General features: G+C 50.1%; 5 protein-coding genes across 5 annotated transcripts; 2 read left to right on the forward strand and 3 right to left on the reverse strand.

Moving 5' to 3' along the window:
• Window positions 1-344: 344 nt before the first annotated feature.
• On the forward strand, window positions 345-1,811 carry UCRPA7_1168 (putative rna polymerase ii transcription factor b subunit 2 protein; the record flags this gene model as incomplete). Its single annotated transcript, XM_007913755.1, has 1 exon — window positions 345-1,811. One exon carries the CDS (start codon window positions 345-347, stop codon window positions 1,809-1,811), a length of 1,467 nt encoding a protein of 488 aa, XP_007911946.1.
• Window positions 1,812-4,503: 2,692 nt separating this feature from the next.
• UCRPA7_1169 (putative duf833 domain-containing protein) lies at window positions 4,504-5,634 on the reverse strand (the record flags this gene model as incomplete). Its single annotated transcript, XM_007913756.1, has 1 exon — window positions 4,504-5,634. One exon carries the CDS (start codon window positions 5,632-5,634, stop codon window positions 4,504-4,506), a length of 1,131 nt encoding a protein of 376 aa, XP_007911947.1.
• Window positions 5,635-11,465: 5,831 nt separating this feature from the next.
• UCRPA7_1170 (putative abc multidrug protein) lies at window positions 11,466-12,682 on the forward strand (the record flags this gene model as incomplete). The annotated part of the gene is made up of 3 exons (XM_007913757.1): window positions 11,466-11,788; window positions 11,839-11,964; window positions 12,070-12,682. 3 exons carry the CDS (start codon window positions 11,466-11,468, stop codon window positions 12,680-12,682), a joined length of 1,062 nt encoding a protein of 353 aa, XP_007911948.1.
• Window positions 12,683-12,760: 78 nt separating this feature from the next.
• UCRPA7_1171 (putative nadp-dependent l-serine l-allo-threonine dehydrogenase ydfg protein) lies at window positions 12,761-13,322 on the reverse strand (the record flags this gene model as incomplete). Its single annotated transcript, XM_007913758.1, has 3 exons — window positions 12,761-12,902; window positions 12,956-13,011; window positions 13,062-13,322. 3 exons carry the CDS (start codon window positions 13,320-13,322, stop codon window positions 12,761-12,763), a joined length of 459 nt encoding a protein of 152 aa, XP_007911949.1.
• Window positions 13,323-17,500: 4,178 nt separating this feature from the next.
• UCRPA7_1172 (putative 2og-fe oxygenase protein) lies at window positions 17,501-18,115 on the reverse strand (the record flags this gene model as incomplete). Its single annotated transcript, XM_007913759.1, has 3 exons — window positions 17,501-17,919; window positions 17,975-17,995; window positions 18,049-18,115. 3 exons carry the CDS (start codon window positions 18,113-18,115, stop codon window positions 17,501-17,503), a joined length of 507 nt encoding a protein of 168 aa, XP_007911950.1.
• Between the last annotated feature and the right edge of the window lie 913 nt (window positions 18,116-19,028).

Below are 19,028 nucleotides of genomic sequence, written 5' to 3' on the forward strand. Positions count from 1 at the left end.
CAGAGCTCAGAGCTCAGAGCTTCCGAGGTCACCTAGAATTACGGGCTCCGAGCCATTATCGATGCTATCAGGCTGCCCCACAACAGTGACCATGCCCCGGGGTAGCACTGGAACCCCCACCAACCGACCCACTGGAGGTCGCATTTATCCGATCCGGGCAACATCGTCATCAGAAAAGTCCAGTAGCTCGTGAAGCTCCAGCAGTCAAGCAAGCTCCTCGCACACGCCTGGTACAATACCTCGAACTTTTGATACTAGGCTGCACTCAGTCTCTCTTGCGAACATCTGCTACGACGATGAGATAGCCGCTCTTCGAAAACGCTGCGACTGACACCGCCTCCAAAATGTCAGGCAGCACGCCCTCCCTCACGCTCTCCGACTACCTGGAGAAGCAGCCTGGCACGACCTTCAGGCGGCTCTACCAGCAACCCTCGACGGCGTTTGCCATCTTCCGCCGAATGTTGCCGCATCTCGCGAAGACGATCGTCATGGCAATTCTGTACATGCCTACGCCACTACTGCTCTCCGAGCTCGACGTCTGGGTCAAGCCAGACGCCAAGAAGCAGCGAGACCAGGCTCTGGGCATTTTGCGCCGGCTGCATATCCTGCAAATCACCATTGCTGTCAAGGATAAGCCGCAGGAGATGACCCTCACGACAAACTTTAGGAACAGTCTGCGGATGGCGCTGGAGGGTGGGGGAAACCACAACAGCTTCGGCGTACCGAGTACATTACCAGTGCCCACCGACATCACAACCGACTACTTAGACAAGTGGGCGAGGAAGAAGTGGGAGGACATTTTACATTATGTGGTCAATAGCGTGGGGATACCGAGCTCAGACAAGGAGAGTCACGGCCCGAAAGGCGCGGTCAAGGAGCTCTTATTCGCAGGAAGGCTAGTCGAGCAAAGACAGGGACACATATCAATAACACAATCAGGCTTCACGTTTCTGCTTCAAGAGGCAAACGCCCAAGTATGGACGCTCTTGTTGCAGTGGTTGGAGGCGGCGGACGTGGCTGGTCGCGACTCTGGGATGGACAGCGTCGACATGCTCTCCTTCCTCTTCATGCTGGCCAGTCTGGAGCTAGGGCGGGCGTACGACACCGAGGCATTGACAGAACCTAGGCGGAACATGTTGCCATCTCTTGTCGACTTCGGCCTTATATACATCCCGCACAATAACCGTCGACAGTACTTCCCGACACGTCTCGCGACAACTCTCACATCCAGCGCGTCGGCGTTGCGCAGCGTCAGCGAGGCTTTCACTGCCGCAACTGGCCCACAGTCCGACAGTCTCATCCCTTCGTCCGCGTCTGAGCAGAAAGGTAGCATCATCCTCGAAACCAACTACCGGCTCTACGCCTACACCACCTCGCCCCTCCAGATCGCCGTGCTGGCGCTTTTCACAAATCTCAAGATGCGCTGGACGGGCATGGTGTCCGGCCGACTGACGCGCGACTCGATCCGCCGGGCCATCGGTTACGGCATCACGTCGGACCAGATCATCAGCTACCTGGCGACGCATGCGCACGAGCAGATGCAGCGCAGCGCCGCGCTGCACGGACGACCAGTCCTACCGCCCACCGTCGTCGACCAGATCCGCCTGTGGCAGCTGGAGAACGAGCGCATGAAGACGACCAAGGGCTTCCTGTTCAAGGAGTTCGACAGCCAGGCCGATTTCGACGCCTTGGCGCAGTACGCCGAGGAGATTGGTGTCCTGGTCTGGCGGAATAACAAGAAGCAGATGTTCTTTGCGAGCAAGCATGAGCAGTTGAGGGACTACCTCAAGGCGAAGAAGAAGGCGGACTGAAAGGGGACCTAGATTATAATCCAATCTCGCGCATGACTACTTCATTACTCATAACGGAGTTTGGCTGGACGGAAAGGCTGGTTCAAAGGAGACATGGCGTTTAGATACCTAGGCAGGTAAAAGCCGCAGTTATGGTTGTGATCTATTTATTTATTGTAAACACCAAGCTATGAGAATGGTGGTCTGATTATTACACAACAGTGATCAAACCGGGATCCATCGATACTGTGGGTTTACTACTCACACAATTGTATAGCAACAGTTACTCGGCAACTCTCATACTCTCAGACAAAGCTGGACCTTTTGTTGCCCCGAGTCTTGCTATTGAAAATTTTTCCCATAAGGGACGACCGATGCTCCAACCTGCCTGCCAGCGGCAACAGATCCTCACGCCCGGTTTCCGTGGTGTATGTCTGCTGCCACAGGTACAGGCTCTGACGAGCTTCGTCAGTAAGGCACATCGCCTCTAGGTGGATGAAAATGCGACGGCATCGAATATCGTCGTCGATAAGCAGCTCAGCGTCCTGGCGTGCCATTGTCCGGTCTTTGACTGGTGAGTGCTGCATGATAGCTGCTGAGGTGGCAGATGGTGGAAGACGAGTGTGAGGACCAGGTCTAGGGGGCCGGGATGGTTTGTCTCTCATGGCGCCCTCTGCGTGTGCATCCATTAGGGTACGAAGATTCGAAGGGCTGAGGAGTTCATTGTGGAAGCGGTCGTGAAGAGCGATAAAGCGACCAGTCCAGTACGGCAACGGTTGAGCCTTAGATACGAAGCGAGGGTTGGCAGGGGGCGGCGACGGCGCCTGAGACTCCATTGACTGCGGGCTTGCCCCATGTTTCTTGGTGGCATTTGATGTTGCTGACGATGCTCGTGAGGCAGCACTGAAGTTGCGACTTACCGTTCGGGAGCTTGTCAGGCTCGCCCGGGAGATGGACTGGGTAATGCTTGATAATACGTTGAACGTCCGAGACTTTGTTAACCTCGCGCGGGTACCCTCCTGGGTAGATGGCACATCCGGCGTGATATTTTCCTTCTGACACTCAGCATGGTCGGGGTGGATGGTGGGATACGTCGTCTTGAGCGAGGGTGCAGACTTTGGACCGGTCAAGGTTGATGATTGGGGTCCGGAGAGGATGTTGCCATTATGCAGGATGGGACCAATTGGAGCACTAATCAAAGGTCGTTTCTTGACGACTGTCTTCTGTCCTCGCCAAGGGGTGAATGCTCGCGGGATGTTTGGCTTGGGGAGCCTGGAGCCAGTCGTCTTTCTCTCCATGGTGTAGAAAGGTGAACAAATAGGATACACGTAACCACACTGATGACTCCTGGGATGACTTTCGCCAATGCAACCGCAACCCGTACCCAGAGCACAGAAATAGAGACAAAGGTTCTGATGTCGAGCTTAACAATATGGATGACGGCGCTAACGCTCTCCCGGACTCCAACCACGAGGATAAATACTGTGTGGACAGCCAGTTGGTGAATGATTTTCAACAGCCGGATAGTTGTCAGCTGTAATGCTCGGAGGTGGGCATCCGAGTCGCGGGTCGTCTCTGCGGCGTAGAGAACAGGCTCTAGATCGTCGAGAGACAAGAATTCAACCACCGGAAGAGCAGCATCAACGGTTGCTTTAAGCTCAATAGACTGACAACCTGTCTTCTCGTCCAAATCAAGGGAGTAATTCGACTCGATTGAGAGCTCGGAACGTATATCTATGCGCCTCTCTGACCTGGCTGGAGTTTGCTCGGTTGGGCTTTGATCAGAATGGACGCCTAACAGTATTTCCGTGTTGCCACAAATGCCATTCACAGGAGAGTCCTGCTTATTCATTGTGATTTAGTACTCCCACTTCTTGATATCGTTTAGTCGTCAACGTGCTGTGGGATGAAAGAACGCGAGCTCCTTGCTCTCGAGAAACAATGGTGATCTGATAAAGGATGTTGCAATAAACGTTGGGACGAGGCGGACGCGCCAGGGGAAACACGACGAACGAAAAGCACCAATAGCTGAAGACATACCTGTTTCTTGCCAAAGCAGTAGCCACAGAAGGAGAACGACCGTGGAGTGAGTGAGTGAGTGGCAGGGGCAGGTAGGGCGGCCACGGGGTGCAAAAGTATCTCGAGGTAAATGGATGAAGATGGGAGGAAGGAATGACTGAAGTTGTAACCCGAGCAGCCTCCAGCTTCGGGCAACAGAGATCACTGGATGGTGATGGCCCAAGTCCTCAACAAGGAAGGAAAGAAGAGCAGCCAGGAAACGCGTCGTCCATATTGCGAATGAGGCAGGTGTAAGCGGAGAGGAGGCTGTAGACTTGGGCAATAACACCAGACAGCACCTTCCGTTAGAGTCGATGACTGCCTGCAGTATAAGATGAAAGTCAACCACCCAATTGTCATGATGAACAACAACAATAACAATAATGATAACATCAATGCCCGTGAGGCACTTTCAACTTGATGATACTACGCGCCCCTTTGTCATTTTGACGTCTGTTTCTAAATGGCGATACTCACCGTAGGCCATCTTTCTTCGCAGAGCCTTTCCATGCGACCCTCCCGTTGTTCGTCAGTACCAGGAGTCTATCACCACATGCCCATAATGCCTTTATGCTCCGTTGACACAATCAACCGAATGGCCATCATTCCCACGAGAAGAAAAAAAAAACCCCCCCAACTCCCAACTCGTTCCTCACTACGAATCGTTCCAGCCCGCGATCTCAAACTTGAATGTCATGTCCCCCTTTCCACGCTCAACCGGATTGCCGTTTGAATCCCACAAGGCTCGTTCGGTGTAAGTCACGTTCCCATCCCAATCTACCAAGAGAATAGTCTGACGTTGGGTTCCGTACATTCCCGTGCCGAACCCGGCCGTCTGCTCATCTGGCCTCTCTTCTCCGCGCACCTCCTGCATGGCGTCCTGCCACTGAGGCTGCGGGATGCCCTGAGCTGTAGCCTTCTCCATTGCTAGACGATGATCCTCGTCGCCGATGGCCGGAATGAAGATAGACTGCTTTAGTACAGCGATATACTCCTCGAAGCTCGTGTCGGGCGAGACAGGAAGGGTGTCCTGGTCTAGGATCGAAAACAACTTATCGCGTAGTTGGTCTTCAGTAAATTCTTTTGTTTTCGCCTCTTCAATCACTTCTGTCAGCATCCGCTTCCCGGCCTCAACCTTCGGCCACGTCGCGGGATCATCAAAAGAAGTGTTGCTCAGTCCGTGTACTTCCCCTCTCTCTTTGGCTATCCATGGCACCTGATCGGCAGTGTCGCTTCTATTCGACAAAATTGCCAGCGGCTCTAAGTTCTTCTCTCCCTTTCCGTTCCCCGAAGTCTGCTTCCTTAGCTTGCCACAGATCAAGGAGAAACCGCCAACATGCTTGCAGCCACCATCGGCGAGCATGCCAGAAACAAAGTCTTTCACGCTCTCCTTGCTTGAGCTCCCAAGCCAGGCGGTCACCATGCCACCACGGCTGCGGGTGCCATGAATGGGGTGTGAGGCATCGTGCGTATTCGTTTCACGATAGTTGGTCAGAACGGCAAAGTGCCCGGACCTGGTAACTCCCAGCCATGTTCCTCTCTCGGACCGCTGTAGGTCCCTGGAAGACAGGATGTGTTGCACTTCCTCTTCATTCGGGGCCAGACCGTTGCCATTTGCCTTTGCATTTGCCGCAGGCTGGGGGGTGGATGTCCGGGACGGCTGGCGAGAAGCCAGGGCCGTCCACCAGTGTGGCCGAGAGGTAGGCCGCAGAATGAACTCGTCGCGGTTGTCTATGACAATGAGTGCGTACGAGGGATGCGCAGTGGTGAGGAGAACGATACACATCTTGATCTCGATAACAATTGCGACTTCTCTCCAAGTTGATTCTGGGCATCTACGTCAGGCAGGGCCCTTGGTCTTTAAATCCCCGTCGACAGGAATTGCGGTGTTGTTGGGCTCCTGTCGGACTGTCCCTGCGTCCGATCACCGGATGCACAAGCGGTTTGTGACCTTTATAGCTGTCACGCACGCGTGGCCAAATTACTCTCTGGGCGGTGCATGTGCTCGAGAGAGGCAGCACACGGATCCTTCTGCTTTCACAGATACAAATATCAGGAGCAACCCTTCATCCACGGCTAAGGTCACCGAATGTCAGCTTTAGCGGCCTAGCACTACATGATTGACCTCGGTCGGGTCGATGCGGCGGGTGGCCTGATGGAGAGTTGTGGGCACCATTTTCGGCAATTTTAGGCTCTGTGGGGTCCGTGACGCGGGGCCATTGTCAGCCCTGAATCCGCATTCAGCTGCTTCGCTCAGAGGGACTGCTCTGTTGGCAAACCCTGCCCCGCATCCGCATCCCGCATCCCTTGGAGATCCTATCATCTTCCTTCTTCCCCTGTGGCTGATACGGTTGTCGGCGACGGCAGCCGCTCCCATTTGAATCGCCTGACGGTGTGCCCAGCCATCATTCTGTGGAGGATGCCATGCCATGCCATGCCACTTATGGTGAACGCCATAGGGCCCGGCTTGTCCCGCTAAAGGTATACTGTACTGTACTTGGACACGTTTTTCGATGATGTGGCAAGTGAATCGTCGACTTCGTCAAGGTCATGGGATCAAGATGGACCGAGATCGAAGACCGCTTTCGTTTATGAGGGGTAGTCCTGTTACTTAGAATCGCTTGCTATGTTTGTTGCTATGCCAGTATCGAAGGATGATGACGAGTTTGGCGGTCGAAAGTCGTCCAGAGGTCAGCCTCAGCAATGACTAAACATGGCATCGCCAGTTAGTCCTGCGATAGATAGAAAAGAAACGAAATGAGAAAGAGGCAGAGATAGCTCCGCCTCGCCATAAGCTGTTGAGACCCTTAGGCTGCATCCCCTCACCTTCTTGTCTCGACGCGGGCTCGCACACAGGGAGAACAGGCGGCGAAGAGATTGCGTCAAGGCGTCACCTTTTGCCTGCTGCTCTCGTTGGGATCAACAAGCTTATCGATCGTAGGATTCTAATAATCTGGGAGGTAGCCGGCTTTATCTCCTATCCCCTTCACCGCAGTATTATCCATTGGGTCTTCGAGTGGGCTGATATGCATCGCGATCACCTACCTCACAAGCACGTGCGACCCTGCGATCCTGTCTATAGACCGTTGAGAAGCCGAGCTCCGATCCCGTAGTTTCGGAGTCTGACCCGCCCAGCTTAGCAACGCTTGATTGAATTCCGACTGCGGCAGACATGTATACCATTCTGTTGCCGTGGCTCCTCTATTGAAAGAGAGCCTACAGCTCTTGAAGAGCAAGCGTTTGCGACGGGTTTTAATGTCCTTGGAGCTTCCACTTCCTCTCTTGGGCGATACTCTTGGCTCTGCGGCTCAGAAATTTGATGTCTTCTCTCCCGCCCATTGGACAAGATAAGCCTTTGACAGGTTAAGTAAGAACTCCGTGCCCCGGCTGCAGGTGTAGTATGCGACTGTTCACCTGATTGGAGTGTGCCATCCTTCAATCTGTCGGCGCTGACTGTGAGGCACGGAGTTGCTTACGACGCCGGACGCGCATTCGGCCGAGACTGTTGGCTCTTTTGGGCTGGAATGCTGGGAATGTATCTAGCGACTTGCGAGCCTTCATTAAGGTTTATCTTGCGGATCACTTGTGCATCTTAAGCGATTCGCTACCTGTGAGTGGGCTTTTCCAGAACAGGCAGAAGTTCTGGAGAAGCCGACCTTCCGTTCTTGACTTGGTTGCAGCATCAAATGCCATCATCACATACGAGCCTTATTCCACCCAGGCCCACATAGCCTCCCGCGACATAATGGCAATTTGAAGAGCCGCTGGGTTAAAGCCCACCTTTCCTCACGCGTACATATATGACTCTTCCGGCGATCTGATCGTCGTGTTCCCGGCCCCGTTGACACGCAATGGCTACGACTGCCTACCGTTAACATAGCCGTGTCCGTCAGGCCGGACCACATTCGTCACTTTCGATTCGCAAGCCGGCTGCCTCACTCTCCGTATAGGGCACCACACTCGCGCTCCGATCGGCTTTCAGGGGCTCTTCGAAGCCAGACGTGCCTATACGTATAAGCAATGTTCTCTGATAAATGATATAACCCAAATTGAGAGTCCTGGGGAATTTCAATAAAATAATATTGGCACTCCGCGTTAGAAGTCTCGTCCGTGTTCGGTTTTCGCGAGCGTGCCAGCAGCCTTGTAATTTGAGCTTATCGCCAGCCGACGGAACTAGGTATCTAGTATCCCATGGATTTTGGCACCTGTGCCAGCGATGCATCCCTGGGCCCAACGGTCCGGGGATGTCGTGGAGATTTTGATTTTACCATCAAATTCGAGAGGATTTTCCTATCTCTCATCCCCGCCTCAATTTTCGTCGCCTTGTCCCTACCTCGAGTGTTGTATCTAGTGCGGAAGCAGGCAGTCGTGGGAGGCTCACTTTTTCGGCTCATCGAAGTGGTATGTCGATTGATGAACTTCATCTGGTTGTCTCTTATTAAGGGTGTAGGGAGTAATTGCCGTTTTTGCAGTCATCAATCTATCGCTTGTCGTTCTCAGCGCAGCGAAGCAAGGCAGGCTCAGAGCTTGGCTTGTGGCATCTTCGACTATGACCTTTGTATCCTCGCTGAGTATGATCGCTTTGTCGTTCTTGGAACACTCAAGATCACCACGACCCTCGATACTCTTGAACGCATATCTGTTCTTGACTCTGCTATTTGACATCGCCCAATCTCGGACACTCTGGTTAGCCTCAACTACAGAATATGAAATCGCTTTTACACGACTCTCAACGACAACCGTAGCATTGAAAGCGGCCATGATGCTGTTGGAGTCACAGCACAAGACGAGATGGGTGCAGTGGGATGCCAAATCCCACAGTCCAGAAGAGACAACTGGAATCTATGGGCTTGGTGCTTTCGTATGGCTGAACAAGTTGTTCCTTACAGGCTACCGGAAGACGCTGAGGATGGACGATCTGTTCCCTTTAGATTCCGCTATGGCTGCCGATAGCCTCCAGGCGCGCCTTGCTTCTATCATGCAAAACTCTAAATACTATGGTCAGAGGTTTGGTCTCGCAAAAGCCATGGTGAAGACATTGAGTGTTCCCCTAATGCTACCCATAGCGCCAAGGATTGCTGTCATAGGGTTCTCCTTTTGTCAACCATTCCTCATCAACTCTGTTCTTGACCTTTTGCAGGAGCCATCTGACAAGAGAGATCCTAACAAGGGCTATGGGCTCATCGGCGCCACTGTTCTCATCTATTTGGGCAGCTCGCTCTCAACTGCATTCTACTGGTACTTCCAGGAGAGAGTGCTCTACATGGCACGCGGCTGTCTCGCTGGCGCTATCTATAAGAAGACTACTGAAGCCAAAATTTCCGTTGCAGATGACTCTGCGGCCATCACTCTGATGAGCACTGACATCGAAGCGATACGCCGAGGATTTATGTTTATCCACGAATTCTGGGCCAATCTGGTAGAAGTTGCACTGGCCTCGTGGCTGCTTGAGCGCCAGCTTGGTGTGGCCTTTGTGGCCCCCATCGGCGTCGTTCTGTTATGCGCTGGACTTACAGCATTCACCTCAAGATATGCATCCAAACGGCAAAAAGCCTGGATGGACAGAATCCAGAAGCGCGTCGGGATGACTGCCGGCGTTATCACCAACATGAAAAATCTTAGGATCTCAGGGATCACAGAGCCTATTGGAGACCTCATACAGGGTTTACGAATCGATGAATTGAAGACCGGGAATAGGTTCCGAATGATTATGGTGCTTTCTGTCACCATTGCTTTCACGCCCGTCCTGATTGCGCCGCTGATCACTTTCGCCGTCACCTCAACATTTCTTGACGTGACGGTCATCTTCACATCGTTCTCATATCTGCTATTGTTAGCCAACCCCTTTACCGCCTTATTTCAGACCATTCCAACGGCAATTGGAGCATTTGCTTGTTTGAGCCGAGTACAAGCCTTCCTAGAGAAGGACCCTAGAATTGACTTTCGAGAGGCTCGTATAGATAAAGTGCCTGAGGAGAAGCGAGGAAGCACCGATGGGTCAAGCCCCGGTACACCAGCTTTAACGGTTTCCAAGGGATTCTTTGGCTGGCAAGAGGACAAGAACAATCTTCAGGACATCGATGTTGACATCCCTACATCACGCCTAACCATCGTTGTTGGTCCGATTGCTTCAGGGAAGTCAACATTGTGCAAGACGCTGCTTGGCGAAACTCCCATTTTCCACGGGCATGTTATACTCGGACCAAACTCACGCAGAATCGGCTATTGTGATCAGAACCCATTCTTGACGAATTCCACCATCAAAGAAAATATAGTTGGCTTTTCAGAGTACAATGAAAGCCGATATAACGAAGTGATCGAAGCAACTATGCTCCCAGTCGATCTCTTAACTCTACCGAACGGCGACGACACAAAAGTCGGAAGCAACGGAATTACCCTGAGTGGTGGTCAAAAACAGAGAGTTTCAATCGCCAGAGCGCTGTACTTGGAAACCGATCTCTTCATTTTCGATGACATCCTTAGTGGCTTAGACGCCGACACTGAGGAGCAAGTGTTCCGTCGAGTATTTGGTCCGGAAGGCCTGATCCGTATGAGAAATGCCACCGCTGTGCTCTGCACTCACTCGGTCAGGCATTTACCCTCCGCAGATCACATCATAGCGCTGGGGACTGACGGGCGCATTGTCGAGCAAGGCACCTTTCAAGACCTTGTTGCGAATCAGAAATACGTCCACAGCCTCGGTGTGAAAGCTAGGGACTCAGACTCAAGCTTGTCCGATTTGGAGAGTTCAGAAAAGCTGGACGAGGAAGAAATAGCTCCTGACCCGTTGCTGCGGCCCCGTACTACAGACACGAATGTGTCCAGCCATGTAAGCGATCTTGCCCGGGCAAACGGAGACACCACAATCTACAAACACTACTTCAAGAGCATTGGTCTCTTCAACTTAGGAGCTTTCTTAACAACAGCTGCGATAACTGGTTTCTTTTACAACTGGATGACGGTTTGGTTATCATTCTGGTCCGCGGGCGTGACTTCGCCTACACCAACACATTCGAATTCCTGGTATCTAGGCCTTTATGGCTTATTCCAAACCACGTGTCTAATATTTCTTTTTATATTTTGTTACATCGCAATGAGGACCATCATTATGAAGTCTGGCGCCATTCTTCATCAAGCTGCATTGAAAACTGTTATCAATGCTCCCCTGCGTTTCTTTACAACGACAGATGCGGGCGTCGTCACCAACATGTTTTCTCAAGACATGACGCTTATTGACGGAGAGCTACCCTCATCACTGCTCAACGTCACCGTTGACACCTTCATCTCTCTCGGAATGGCTGCAGTCATAGCTGTCTCATCTCCATACTTGGCGATTACCTATCCCTTCTTGGTCCTCGTCTTGTGGGTGATCCAGAAGTTTTATCTTCGAACCTCGAGGCAACTTCGACTTTTGGACCTCGAGGCAAAGAGTCCTCTTTAGTAAGTCGTATTTGCTCTATGCTTGTGTCTATCACTCACAGATGTCTCTCCAGTACACACTATCTCGATACCATTAAAGGAATAGCGACATTCCGTGCATTCGGGTGGGTTGAAAAGGGCATCATTTTGAATAATAAGTTCCTTGACAACTCCCAGCGGCCAGCATATCTCTTAGCAATGATTCAACGATGGCTAGCTCTTACGCTTGACTTTACGATTGGAATCCTTGCGGTCGTCGTTGTAACACTGTCAACGCAGCTCAAGTCAGACACTGGTTTCACTGGTGCCTCTTTGATCACTCTGATGAGCTTCAATTCAAGTGTAGCGAACATCATTCGGATGTACACACTCCTTGAAACATCTCTTGGTGCCGTCAATCGCTTGAAGACATTCAGTGATAGGGTTGCACCCGAGCACTTGCCTGGCGAGAACATTGCTCCGTCAAAGTCATGGCCAAAGAAGGGCTTGATCGAGATTAAGGGCGTGTCTGCATCTTATGGGTATGTGCTGTGCTAAAATGAAATTGAAATAAATTTCTGACAAACTGCAGGGACACTTCGGACGACTCGGGACGCGATTCCTTTAGTAGCAACAGCTCAAAGAATCTCGCTTTGAGGGATCTTGATATGACTATTCGTCCGGGCGAGAAGGTCGCCATTTGTGGTCGAAGTGGAAGGTAAGCCGTCCTTGGTGTATATCTGAATAAGCTTTTAACTGGAAGCAGCGGCAAATCCTCCACGATCCTTCTCCTCCTTCGCTTGCTTGACCCAACTCCCTCTAGTGCTGAAAACATCTTCATCGACGAGGTTCCTTTGTACCGTATAAACAGATCCGTACTCCGTCAACGGATCATCGCTGTGCCACAAGAAGCTGTGTTCTTACCAGATGGAAGCAGCTTCAAAGCAAACCTTGACCCTTATGAAGTCGCGACTGAAACAGAGTGTCAGAGAGTGTTGGAAGCCGTCGACTTGTGGTCCTTTGTCAGCGAGAGGGGTGGGATCTCCGCTGGCATGAGTGCAGACACTCTGAGCCAGGGACAAAAGCAGTTGTTCAGTCTTGCCCGTGCAATCCTCCGCCATCGGGTTAGGGCTATGGACTCGGCTATAGAACTGGGCGAAAAATGCCAGGGTGGCATTCTTTTGCTTGACGAGGTCAGCTCCAGCGTCGATATGGATACTGACCGCGCAATGCAGGCTATCATCAAGAAGGAGTTTGAGGGTTACACCATCATCATGGTGTCACATCGCTTAGAGATGGTAATGGACTTCGATACAGTCATCGTGATGAGCAAGGGCTCGGTGATTGAGAGGGGTCAACCCAGGGTACTGGCCGAGACGGAAGGTAGCAAGTTCCGGGAGTTATATTTGGTTTCTAGGACTGGCCGTGATGTATAAAATTTGTGCAAGACTTGATGTCACAAAAGATGCCACAGATTATATCACGACCCAAAAAATACTCAAGTCGAACAGTACTTATGACTTTCTATGCAAGCTGGTCGCCCCTGCTTGGTGACTGGGAAAGACTAGTGTGTCTGCTATGACCACATTTTCCCGCCTGGTGGCCGTGAAGACTACAATCTCGGCAATGTCTTCAGCAGTCAATGGCTCAACTCCGCTATATGTCTGTCAGTAGCTGTAAGCATGAGCGATTCAAGTAGTGAGACTCACGAGTATACAGCATCGGCCTTTCCTTTGTCTCCATAATAACGAACAACAGAAAATTCCTAGCATGTGTTAGCATCGTAGAGCGCCGTGTAAAGAGAGCCTTTCTCACCGTTTCAACTTGACCTGGATCAATCTCGATAACTCTGATTCTTGTGGCAATGAGCTCCTTTCTTAAGCTGTCCGAGAAGCTTCTGACAGCAGCTTTGGTAGCACAGTACACACCACCACCGGCATACGCTTCCCTTCCAGCGCCGCTGCCAATGTTGATAATGTCACCTCGGCCGCCTTCCGGTCTTTTCAAGAAGATTGGCATGATAGCTTGTGTCATGTTGATCAAGCCTGTGACATTGGTTGCAAACATGGTGGTCATATCGTCTTCTGAAATATCTGGAGCCTTGGACACTCCTCTCGCCAATCCACTACTAACGTTAGAACCACCCAAGAAGGAGTAACCATGGTATTTTACGCGTTGTTGACGAGTATGTCAATGTCCCTCCATTCTCCAGGCAATGAGTCGACGAAGCCGCGGATTTGGTCTGGTTTGCTGACATCTAGCTGCATCGGGAGGACTTTGACGCCGTCACCCACCTCGTCAACGATGGCTTTGGAGATTCTTTCTAGTTGTTCGATTCGTCGTGCTGTTAATATCAAGCGTAAACTTGTCGAGCATGTTTTTGCAAACTCGAACGCAGTGGAACGCCCAATGCCCGAGGATGCGCCCGTGATCACTATCGTCTTGCCCTCAAGGCGCTTGGCAAAGGGAGACGGCATTTTGGTGGTGCTCGAGAAGGTAATTCAACTCAAAGCATAGCCTTCCCAAGCAGAAAATGTTGGAAGTAGAAAGGAGAGACAGTTGAAGCTACAAACCCAAGCAACAAGCCGCGAACAAGCTAGGCAAACGAAAACTAACTTCGAGTTCAACCAGATCCACTGACTCTGACCTCCGACTACCTGCGGACGGGTCCCGCCGCCCATGCTCCGCGGGCGAGTTGGAAGCGGATACAGACATTTGTGGCGTACAACATTGGAGTAATCCAGATTTGTATTGCATCAGTGACTCTTGTAAAGACCGAAATTAGTGTCTACATTTCAAGTCCTGAAAATGATGGACATCAACAGTACGCAATGTAGGCCCTTAATAATCATCCTAGCTAAGTTAAAGCTTTTTTCTAGACTATACTTCTCTAGAGACAGACAAAGTCAATTGGCAAATTGGTCTCCAATATTAGACTAGGCACTCCGTTGGGATGTGCTCTACCAGTACTCACATGTAGTACCTCAGTCTTCAATGGTTGCCTAGTCGTAAGGCTTACACGGAAGAAGGTACATGGTCTAATAGTATGCTTTTCGCTTCGCGTGTGAAAGATCCCCGGGTATCCAACTTATCTGAACTTCTTATTTTTAATTTTCAAATACCTACCAGATGGTAAGGAATGAAATATAGACGATTTGGGCAACATCACATTTGAGCTTGAGCATCTGCGCGCCCTCCGCGCTCGCTCACTGATATGTCAAGGAAATGACAAACCCCACTAATTACGGGCGAGTCTGCTTATCAGTTTGCCAGGCTTTTCGGCCGAGTTTAGTTCCTTGCTCCATTACAGTGGATGTGATACGGCATAGATAAGCTACGAAAGTGGCGGATCGGCGGGGTCTCGAACACGATTTATGCCCTGACCAGTCCAACGTGTCTCATATAGAGCCTCATTGTTGTGTCTGGTATTGCTCAATATGCCCCAGAACGCTGTGCCATCTACTGGATCTTACAGCCTCTTTGGTTGGGATAAGCCTGATAGGCACTTAGTCTGCTTATCAACCTGGGACGAATTCTGGATACTGGTAGTTTAGCTGAGCTAGACGCTCCTTGGCGAGTCTCAGTCCAGGGTGATTGCGTTCAATGACCCCTGTCCGCGATACAAGATGTCATCGACTCAACGAAGGGTCACACAGCGCGCCCCTCAGTCATGCGTGTATTGTAGTCGGCGAAAACTGCGCTGCTCGAAGACAATTCCATGCACAAATTGCATCGAACGTGGGATACAGGTTCGTTGTCATCGAGAAGCTGTGATCCTGAGCAACCAAAGCTTGCGGCACCGAAGTCGTCCATCCATTTTTCCTGCAGGGCAAGAACAATCAGTGTTATGTGCTGATCCTGGCCTGGATACTGTTTCGAAGAGTGTCCCAGTCACTGTGGTCGAGGAGAACGTTCTAAATAACCTCGATTCAACCGGAAAATCGCCGCCGACTAGCGAGAATGAGCGGTCCCCCAGTGTTGCCATGTTATCGGTTGCATCGGGTACGCTACAATCCGATGAAAGTCGTAAGACGCCCCTGATGGATCAGAATGATGGCGACCTGGCAATAGAGGCTGCTATGTCATTGGAGTCTCTTGCGTGGGGGACAACTCACCTCGAACACTCCAGATTGATCCCATCGCCCTCTATTTTGACTCTCATTGACGAACTTCAGAGCTTTATAGACAGGGAAAAGGCTCGAGAGATCATTCAATTTCACAAGACTCACGTAGCCTGGATGCATAACGTTCTGTACATGCCATTCTTTATAAGAGAAACTGAGGGGTATCTCAATGGACGCCTTCAGCGAGATGCAGCATGGCTTACTTTATATTGTGCAGTATTATGCGTGAGTTCAATCTTGGTCTTTAAGTATGGCTTCGGCTGATATTTAATGTTTCCCTTCCCTATTAGACTGGTATTTATTATATGAATAAGGATCAACACCAGACTCTCGGCTTTCAGGATGGCTTCGCCGTATCCAGGAAGCTGTACCACATCACTATTGAGGCGATAATGAGATCGGACTTCATGGTCATACAATCAAGTACGATGAGACATATTATTTTTGGGGTTTGACTTCGCTAAGATCTCCAACACAGTACACTCGGTACAAGCCATTTCGATAATCCTGATGTGTGCGCATTCTTTGGGGTAAGTCGGAGGCGAACAAAGACTTGCTTCAGCGGAAGGGCCATGATCTAGTCTAACGATCCATTGTAGTGATTCTCGAAGAATGAAAATGTTGTTATCCTGCGCGAACACAGTTGCTCAAAACATCGGTCACCGACTTCATTTACAGAGTCCTACACCGATCAGGATGCCTTCATTTGCTGAGCTGGTCGATAGAGAAGTCCGGAAGAGGATATGGTATTTTCTCTGTACTCAGGACTGGTATCTGATCGCATCAAAAAAGTCCTACTCTATTACTCCGAACCATGGTACAACAGTTGCGCCTACAAATAGCAGAGAAGATCTTGATGATGTCACCGAGAATGGCCTATTTGAAGATCTACCTTTATCTGCGCAAACACAGAGCACATATATGATCTTCCTTTTCAGACTTACGTCTTTATATCGAGCTCTTTTTGACCAACTTTCTGATATTCATGCCCGAGATGGCCCCGTTGGGGATTGCTTTGATGCAGTGCTATCAGCTGACAGTCAGCTCGAGACCATCATGGGCGAAATCGAGCATTGTCGCGCAGAAGCCCGATCGAACAGAGCCCATTACCTACCATCACAATGGCGTGCTTTGATCATAGCAAGTTGGCACAAAAGAGTCATGATCCATCGCTCCTTTTTCTGTCGGAGCTTTCAGGATAGACGATATTACTATTCCAGGTTTGCGTCGCTAGCTGCGGCACGCAACATCATACGAACTTACCTCGATGCTTCTACCGTGCAGGGAACTACAGAAATATGGTCTATACCAACGCATGCTATTAGTGCGTGTATCATAATAACTCTGAATTCTCTCTTCTCGGCAGAAAAGCACACTCTGGAGGAAAGTGACGTGGACTTGATGCAGAAATGCCTTACAGTACTTAGGCTCTCGCAGCGCCCAAACTCAATCGTTGACCGTGGTGTCCAAATTATTGAGTACCTCTTGAATCAAGGTCCGCAGCGCCGATTCAAAAAATTAGATCCACACGAAATATCTCAACTGGCCCGGGATATTGATACAATATCGACTCGTGGCCACCAGAGTCAGAACAGTGGTCTTGGTCCCGAGCATCACTTCGCTGAATCCATAACTTCTCAATTTGACATCTTAGAATCGGTTAATAGCCATTTTGGAGATGATGAACTATTTATGCCTTACTTGTATGACCCAACAATGCAAGGATATAGTTTATAGAATGGAAGTGGCCTCTAACAGCTGGCAAAATGCGGATCAGAAACTGCTATTGACTTCTACAAGTGCAACTTGGCACTTGGCATTCAACAAGCAAAACAATAGCACTAATCTGTTTTACGAAAGATGGAAAGACTCATTAGAGTATCCTCCTACTTTGGCTGGGGTTAGTCACATAGTAAGAAGGAATAGAGCCAAACGATTAATGGCCTTGCACGGAGGAGGCGTGGGATAACCAAGTCGTCAAGTTGAAATATAACTAGCATTCTACTTAATACAATAGCTTCTGTAAGATTGTTGCCATCTGCTAAGTGATCGTTTCCTTCTTAATATTCTGTCATGTTGATAGGAATTTCGTGTCGAATTAGCTACGGACTATTCTATCAGTGCTCCTCTTCAAGAATTCAAAGCAACTATCTCTTCAATAGGCTTCGACACAAGTTCAAATGTCAGTTTTTCCTCTTTTAAACCCAGTGCTCTCAATTTCTTGAAGAAGGGATGGTCAGGACGGTTCGTCATGAGGCCCTTAATCTGCCTTCGGCTCACATTTTGAGGCTCAAACGCGGGCTTAATGCCTGCCACCAAAAGCTTAGGATGAGGCGCAATAGTGATATCCGGGTCCGGGTTGAAGAAGAACGGGAGGGAATATCGTTCGCATGACGGATTGCCGAACGCTCGGTGGACTGTAGCGGGGAAGCGGCCGTTGGAAAGAACTTCCATATAGCTCCCAGTATTGACGATGTACGCATGCTCCTTCGGCGGTGCAGGAACCCAGATTCCATTCGCATTTAATACCTCGAGACCGCCGACTTGATCTTTAAACAAGTCAGAACTGATCTACTATCATAATGAGTATTCAAGAGATCGTACCTTGATAGAGGAGAGTGAAGCCTGTGGACCAATTAGCTGGACGTGGAAGAGCACTGATAGTTCCAGCGACTTACCACCGTAGTCTGCATGTGGACTAATGGATGATTGCTCGTTCAGATCTTGTATAGGATAGTACTGCATTGTGATGTCGTTTAGTGGGTAGCGGAATGTTTCATCCAAGTCATTCTCGTCTAAGCCAAGGGCGAGCGCAAAAATCTGGAGCATTTTTCTCGCAAATTGAAACACGTCCTGGTCTGCAGGTAAACTATGAGCTAGGCGCACTCGACTGGACAGAATTCACTGTACTTACAGTAGGCATACATGACCTTCCGAAACTCTGGCAATGCTTGATCGGGCCACTGATTGACTGATACCGTACCCGGGGGCGCCACTTTGACAAAGTGTTGTTCGGGATCAGTGTAGTCTCGCCCTAGGCTGTATGAGGCTCGACGATTGCTTCCATCACTGAATTTGAAAGGAAGATAACCTTTCACTCCCTGGCTGTTGTCGACATGAAGTTTCAGCTGATATTAAGTTAGAATTTGAAGTTCTAGACGAGATCTGGAACTCTAAGAAAAGTAAGAAAACTTGCTAGCTCTTCTTTAGGTAGCCTGAAGAATGTTTTCACGATTTCCAAACCGGCATCTTGATTTTCATGTCAGCATTGTAAATTGATGTTTTGCAGGCGAGAATATGATTGTGAACCGACCCATTTTTTCATACGAAACTGGCGGGTTGACCGCGTAGAAAAAGCCAACCTCTTCACACGCCTTTGCTACATTTTGGGCAATTGCACGACGCACTTCTAAGTCTGGAGAGAAAATATTGGCCACGTCGACCGTAGGAATAGAATCGAAAGTCTTCTTAGCATCGAGTCCAGTCAAAACAGGTCGTGACATGCGGTAGCCTCCGGATCCATAATACACGCGACTCGTATCCTCGCGATCTTGAATATCCGTAAGGATTGTCGCAACACTGGTTGTAGTAGTAGTCATGTTATAAGCAACGGTATATGCGCTGTTCAAATCGATATTCTCGCTAGTGAACCAGGCGA

This window comes from Phaeoacremonium minimum, assembly GCF_000392275.1.
Source record: "Phaeoacremonium minimum UCRPA7 unplaced genomic scaffold PA7_03_scaffold_62, whole genome shotgun sequence".
Lineage (NCBI taxonomy): Eukaryota > Fungi > Ascomycota > Sordariomycetes > Togniniales > Togniniaceae > Phaeoacremonium > Phaeoacremonium minimum.